Source organism: Myotis davidii, unplaced genomic scaffold (genome assembly GCF_000327345.1).
Source record: "Myotis davidii unplaced genomic scaffold, ASM32734v1 scaffold46, whole genome shotgun sequence".
Classification (NCBI taxonomy): domain Eukaryota; kingdom Metazoa; phylum Chordata; class Mammalia; order Chiroptera; family Vespertilionidae; genus Myotis; species Myotis davidii.
The window spans coordinates 11,021,285-11,028,331 of NW_006383006.1; the positions used below are offsets into that span (position 1 = coordinate 11,021,285).

The following is a 7,047-nucleotide window of genomic DNA, read 5'->3' on the forward strand; positions in this document are numbered from 1 at the left end:
GGAATTGTTACATTGCAGAAAGGCACCACCGGTCAACAGCCTCACAGCGATATTACTCATTCCTCCAGTAAATGACCATGTTCTCCCTTTCTCCATATATGTATATGTGTATGTGTATGTGTATGTGTATGTGTATGTGTATGTGTATATGTATATTTTAAGTTGAGGTAACATTGGTTTATAGCATGATATAAGTTTCAGGTGTATAACATTATAATTCAATATTGTATACACTGTAGTGTGCTCACTACCAAGAGTCTAATTTCCATCCATCACCATACATTTGACTCCCTGACCCCCTTTACCCATTTGCCTTCCCTCTACCCTCCTTTTCATCTGGTCACACCGATCAGCTGTTTGCCTCTATGAGTTTGCTTATGATTCATTGTTGTTGTTTTTTTCATATTCCACATATGTGTGAAATCATATGGTATTAGTCTTTCTTTGCCTGATTTATTTCCTTTAGCACAATCCCCTCTAGGTCCATCCATGTTGTCGCAAACGGCAAGACTGCATCTGATATTAAACCGATCAGTCCCCAAGGGAGCATGAGACGGAGGCCATGGCCAGGATGGCCTCTGGCAGCCAGGGGTCCCTCCCTCCCTGGTGCGGCCTCCCTGCATAGTTGAGGTTGGGCAAGAAATACACATTGTAAATTGCGGGTGAGGTAGATTTTAATGAACATGAAAATTATGAAGCTCATTCTTGGCATGTGTCATTTTCATTTCCAAATCCACCATAAAAAAATTCTTTCTATCCAGACAGTTCCGAGGATACAAGTGCTGTATAAACTCGTTCCTTACCAAAACTCTGTCATCTCCTTTAAAAAAAAAAAATCAATGTTAGGGTATTTTATTTAGAGTACGATGAATCACCTTTTTTATACCTTAGTTCCCTTCTGATTAAAAACAAAAAACAAAACCCACAAGTAAAGCCCCCCAGCTTCCCTCCTCCCCTTGTGCCTCCAGGTTACGTGTCTGTCTTTTGTGATCCCGACAGAAGGGAAATCTGTTGAGCACGTGTCCGATATTCTAGAGCTCATTCCAGCCCCCGTGTGTTTGAAATACAGCAATATGTGGAAACACTTATACAAACTGTGGTAACAGATCCCGTTGCCCTCCCCCGCGCCCCCCGCAACATAACTTTCCTTCTGCCAAGAAGTTTTTTTTTTGGCAGTTTTTAAAAGGCTCACTCTATTAAAATTGTTATAGGCCAAATGGTTTTCCGATCGTCTTGACTGGGTGCACAGACTAAAGCCACGGGAGGGAAGGCTGCAGAAGTCGGAGTTCCATTTATTTACCTAGAGGATTGTTATTCATGGGCGGGCACCGCTCTAGAGAACAGTTTATGTGTACAGCTCATAAAAAGGGAGTTAGGCCCAAAAGTAAAGTGACACAACATTGTTTGTTTTGAACAAAGGCTGTTCACAGTGAGGAGACGGGTTTCCAACGCGCTTGGGTGTGAGAGTGCCGTATTTCCCGTTTATGGGATGTTGATGACAGGGAGGTGCCTCGGGGCGTTGCAGAGACCTTTACCGAGAGCTGCACAACCACCAGCGTCCCCCTCGTGGTCTAGCTTTCTGATGCGACCTTCCTTTCATCTAGTTTCTTTTTTTCCCATCTAGTTTTGTTTCCAAAATATGGCATGCAAATATCCAGGGGACACACCAAGTGTTGCTTTTAAGATAGAGGCTCACCTAATCTGATCCATGTATTTGTTGTCTCTTCTTCCCACTCTAGAACAAGAAGCTCCTGTATGAGAAGATGAAGGCAGGACAGAGACGAAAGCGGAGGGTAATGCACAGTGGGCTGGTGGTGGCTGGGATGCCCGGAGCTTTCTGAGTGGGGCATTGACAAGCTGTAACCTTCAGTTGTTGGGATGGAGCAGTCCTGGGAGGGCAGAACAGTGGTCTGTGTGACCAGGCCACGCCCACAAAGTCCGCTTTGGTTTCTGGGATGGCTTTCTCAAGCTTTCGTACATGGTTTTTAGTGCAAAGCCAAGTTTTGTGGTGATTCCATCAGCTCCATTGTACACACGAAACGTGTGTTGCATCTCTTGCCCGGGTGTACGTGAGGATGTGTCTTTCCTCAGAGGGTCTGTAGGCCACTGGGAGACTGCTCACATATCTGCATCAATTACATAAACGCACTAGACAGGGACAAGGAAGGGATGAAAGGCATGCTCCAGGCAACAATGCTGAAGGAATGTGGGGACAAAAGATGAGAAGAACAAACCTCATTCTTCCCACATGCCTTTTTTCTTGGCCTACCCAGATTGATGTAAACATCAACTAGATCGATTATATTGGTTTGCTGACCTCTGAATCTACCAACCATCCCAGGGCTGCCCAGGGTGGGACTTTGGTTTGGATGTGTCATACTGAGCCGCTGTGGTGTTGCCTCATGTAAAGCTGTTGAATTAGCGCTGGGTTTCTCACTCATTTGATGGCACCATGATTTAATCAGTGGTCATTGTCCATTCAGCTAATCCACTGGAAGCTTACTACACAGAAATGCCCGGCCACCTGCCACCATTCTCTGATCATCAGGAGAAAAGGTTAAAATCCTAGTATTACATAGCTACGTGCTACCAGAGAGTAGCCATCTTTGTTAAAATATACAAAGCAAACCATGTACCCAAGGCCACTGATTGGCTATTTAGAATAATAAGTGCTGGGATCCTGGTGAAATTTGGGACTCTGGACAGTGGTCATGGCGGCTCTGCTGAGAGGTTTGCCGAGTCCAGTCAGAGTGCTTAGGGGGTGGGGAGGTGGTTGTGTTTTTTAAATTCAGCATTAATTCTCAGGACGCTGCCACAGAGATTCCCAAACCACCATGCCACCTGACAAAACACAGAAATCCCATGGCCAGTTTTCTATGCTAGATGCAGTTTTGATGTCTGGAAACAGATCTTTGGGAGCGTTAACAGAGTTATTAGGGGTTTTTCTCAGGTGATTACAGTGTCCAGTGGCAGATGGTGGCAGGAAGGGTCTGAAGGGTGTTAGTGGGCTTGAGAGAACATCAAGAAATTCTATTCCAGGAGCTCAGAACACACATAATTTACCAGCAAAATAGCTTGAATATCTCTCCATGGCGCAACAAGGACATTTCCAAATAAGACCAATCATGGGCCCAAAATGAATAACTTAGCCTTTAGCTTTAATTGTCTCTACTTCTTGGCTCACCATTCCTTCTCCCCTGACTTGAGTAATGACTGTGGGTCACGATTTAGGTTCAGTGATGAAACCAGGATTATAAAAATCAGAATTCTGGCTAGGACACATATTATAAAGGTTTTACTTTGGCCTCAACTTCCTCCTCATAGGAAAGGCTTAGAATTTGTGAAAATATGGGTCGCTGTGACCCAGAGGTATCAAGTTCTTTCTATTCTCAGGCATCTACAAAGACCCAAGCTCATGCCGCAAACCGTGAGCCTCTCAGGACTGTTGGGGAAATAGAACTATCCTCCCCTGTCATCATGCCTCAGATGGTGTTCCCATCTTGACTGAAGACTCTACCACCTCAAATGCATGAACCAATAGAAATTATGGGCTTCCCTTTGGGAAAAATTAAGGCTTTCTCCAATGAAGCTCAGTATTTGCTTTGGGTTTCCAGAGGACATGGAAAGTAGGGATTCAATCCCAATGGTTCTTCAGTTGTGTAACTGAATAATGTTCACTTTGTAACCTGGTTAGTCTCTCACCCAAAGCTGAAGATAAATCTATAAGTGTCTTAAGTTCTCCAGAGGATAATTAAAACCAAGTATCGTTATTATTATTCTTAAGTTAGGATTCAATGCTAATAGTGAACCATTCATCAACAAAGTTCAACTATTGCTCCTTTTACTTCGTTAATTTACTTCCCCTTCCCTCCAATCTTTGCCATGTTCTGGGTCTGGTCTGAAGGACTATCTCCCATAAAACTCCCTCACCAAGAGGATTCTCCCCAAAGTTACAACGGAGCCCCAGGTGGTTTTATGAAACTTACCATACTTGCTCATTTTCAATTGAATTCCTACTTGCTTCACGAATAAAAGGTTAATTCACCTTTAAATGACTTCGCAAATTTTTTAACTCTGAAGATGTATCTTGTTAATATTTGAGGTTTACTATTTGTTTTATTTACTAGTAAAGAGCTATCAACCTTGTATTCCACTGTTGATTAAACACAAAAATTTACTTTTCTTTTTTAATGTAGTAGAATTTTCAGAATAAATATTACTAAACATCACTCAAGAGACTTATGATATGAATATGCTTTTTCAATTCACATTTGCTCTACCTTCCAAAGATCTTGATATAATTCTTTGGGATAGGCTAGGACCATTCCAGCTGACAACCTTCTTGTTATAGAAAAGATGTTAGTTATTTAAAATATTTTAAAGATGTCTTCCTGGCATCTTTTGTGACATGACACTTTTCAGATCTCTGAGGACATTGCATATTTTTAAATTCTCAGCTGGTTTGTGATGCATTTCTTTGGGGTGAGTGGGACTGGCATGCTTCATTACCCATTGGAATGTGGAAAGGACATTTACAAATACTAAGCTCAGTCCCAATCCTTCTCTTTGGAGAATGTTTGCTCAACCTTCAAAAGTCACAGCAGACCTGTGCACTCTGCCCATTCATCCCTGGGGACTCATATGCAGCGGGGTTGCTGATCATCTGCAACTACAGCTTCTTTCCTGTATTTTTGTTCAGTTATTGGAAGGTGACTTCAATAACCAATATTTCAAAACTTTTGAAATTTTTTTTCTACTTGCTAAAGGCTATCTTTTAAAGCTGCAATTACTAATTCAAAACCAAACCTCAAAAAATAAAAATGTATTAGAGAGGGAATGGAAAAACCTTGACTCATTCAGAATACCAACAGATAAAAGAGATTTCAGACCATGGAGTCTTGAGTCAAAAATAATGGAGCCTTCCACATGACTTCCTCCCTTTTTTCTTCAGCTTTTCCATTTGAGTGAGGGAAGGTGGAAATGATTACCGAGCCCCTGCTGAATCCTCTTTAGGAGAATGCTGGCATGGAAGAGCCAACATTATAGGATGATCTGTGACTGGCCTGCAAATCGAATTTCACCTTGGCCCTGCTTGGTGATCTTTAGAACCTTCGTCTTGTAAAATAATTTAATGATTTAATGCATTTCAGATTCTCTCTTCCCCCTATTAAGGCCATAGAGTAATAATTCTCTTTCATAATGGGCTTGTGTATCTAAGTTAATAGTGAGAGCCTATTCGCTGGTTAATTCCAAATCTTTGTGCCAAGCAAAGGAAGGGGGGGGGCATAATGCATCCAATAAGGACTTTATAGCTGCATGAAAGACACAATGAGACACATCTGTCAGACAACGTTTCTCCTCCCACTGAGATGTGGGTTAGTTCACTGGAGTAATTATTTGTTACCTTATAGTTAACCCAATAGACCAGAAATGATCTCATCCACCTATTTTGTGATGTGTCTGTATCGATGTTCAGGTATAATACCAAGCCTTATATATATATATAATTTTTTTTCCAGAGTGTCAACCCATATCTACAAGGACAGAGACTGGACAACGTTGTTGCAAAGAAATCGGTCCCCCATTTTTCAGATGAGGATAAGGACCCAGAGTAAAGTGAAGATGCTGGGGGGACACCCACACCAGCTGTCAGGCCTTGGTATTGCTTATGTGCACCTGTTATTAGAGCCCCCGTGAATGGCAAAATGCTTATAATTTAGAATGGCAAAATGCTTATAATTTGGATAAAAAGCAGCTTTACCTTGCTATTGCATTGTCCTTCATCGATAACCCCGCTTTCTGCTAAATGCAAGCTTTTTAAAAAAATTTATTTATGAGGATCTGAAATGAGCATTAAAATGGAAGTCTGTATGTCAATGACAATGAAAAGCAGGACTGTGAATGGAATGTCAGATTTCTTGCCGTTTGGAATGCTGCTTTGGCTGCGCTGTTTGGGCATTTGGTTTTGATGATGTCGCTCACCCAGCCCGTGGGGGTTGTTACACACCAATAAAGAAGGTTGTACTCGGAGGACGGCCTGACACATCTCAGTGGGCTGCATCTTAATAAATGTGGCGTTGTGTGCAAGCATTGGCATAGGAAGGTTGTTGTTTTTTAATTTAGACCATTATGAAAACAATGTCTTTGCTGACTAGGACAAACTCATGAATATGAATGTATCTGATCTTAACAATAATACTGTGAGGCAAATGGGGCTGCATGATTATCCCCATTTTACAGATGGTGGGACTGAGACTCAGAGCTTCCACGGAAAGCTGAAAGTGGCACGGACAGTACCTAATGACTAAGGTCTTCTGATTTTGAGTTATTTCTGTTTATTAAGTAAATAATGGGTCTCTGTCATGTGCCAGGCACAGGGCTGGGTTCTGGGGGTGCATCAGCGGCCCAATCTGACACTGCTGAGACCGTCGGGCAGCAGATCATACCATCTTGGTCTCGACGTGTCTCCAGGGGCACTGAGGACGTTGGCCAACTCCGCTGTGGTGCTGGAGTCCTGTGCTGCCTGTTTGTGAAGAGGTGTGTGCACTTTCCTTCCAGCCAAACTCTCCCAGGTCAGAAAAGCAATTCAGTGGACGGCTGGCAGGGATCAGTTCACGGGGGGAGGGATGGTTCCCATGCCTTTTACAGCTCCTCACTCTAAAGCAGACAACAATTTTAGGCTTTGGTAGCATTGGCCTCAATTTCTTTGTCTATAAAAGGGAGGAAGCACTCAGCGAGAAAGATCATCCTTGATTTAATTTTAATAAGTGCACATTTATGTCAGGGCCTTGTCTAATAGAAATAGCTTGACCGTATTTAGTTACCATGTGAGTCTGTTATTGGGGCTTATAAAAATCAAGAAAGGTATTGGCAGCTTTTTCATAGCAGGAGGCATTTTTCCAAGAGTTTCTGCAAGCAGTTTCTCCACCGCCCACAGCTTGAAGCACCCTCGCCACCTGCCTTCAAAGACAGTTCGAGTTCCCTCACTGGAGATGCGGAGGGCTGCGAGGGTCTACCCTATGTGTTCTGGGTTTTGTAGGTATTTCA

At 42.6% G+C, this 7,047-nt stretch overlaps 1 protein-coding gene across 2 annotated transcripts in view; it reads left to right on the forward strand.

The window, feature by feature from the left end:
* Positions 1 to 6,090, forward strand: part of SCG5 (secretogranin V) — an 85,405-nt gene extending 79,315 nt beyond the window's left edge. For both annotated transcript variants that reach the window (XM_006778117.2, XM_006778118.2), the window contains exons 5-6: positions 1,740 to 1,793; positions 5,520 to 6,090. In XM_006778117.2, coding sequence (XP_006778180.1) covers positions 1,740 to 1,793; positions 5,520 to 5,615 — 150 coding nt within the window. In that variant the 3' untranslated portion in view covers positions 5,616 to 6,090. The remainder of the gene's footprint in view (positions 1 to 1,739; positions 1,794 to 5,519) is intronic.
* The last annotated feature ends 957 nt before the right edge of the window (positions 6,091 to 7,047 follow it).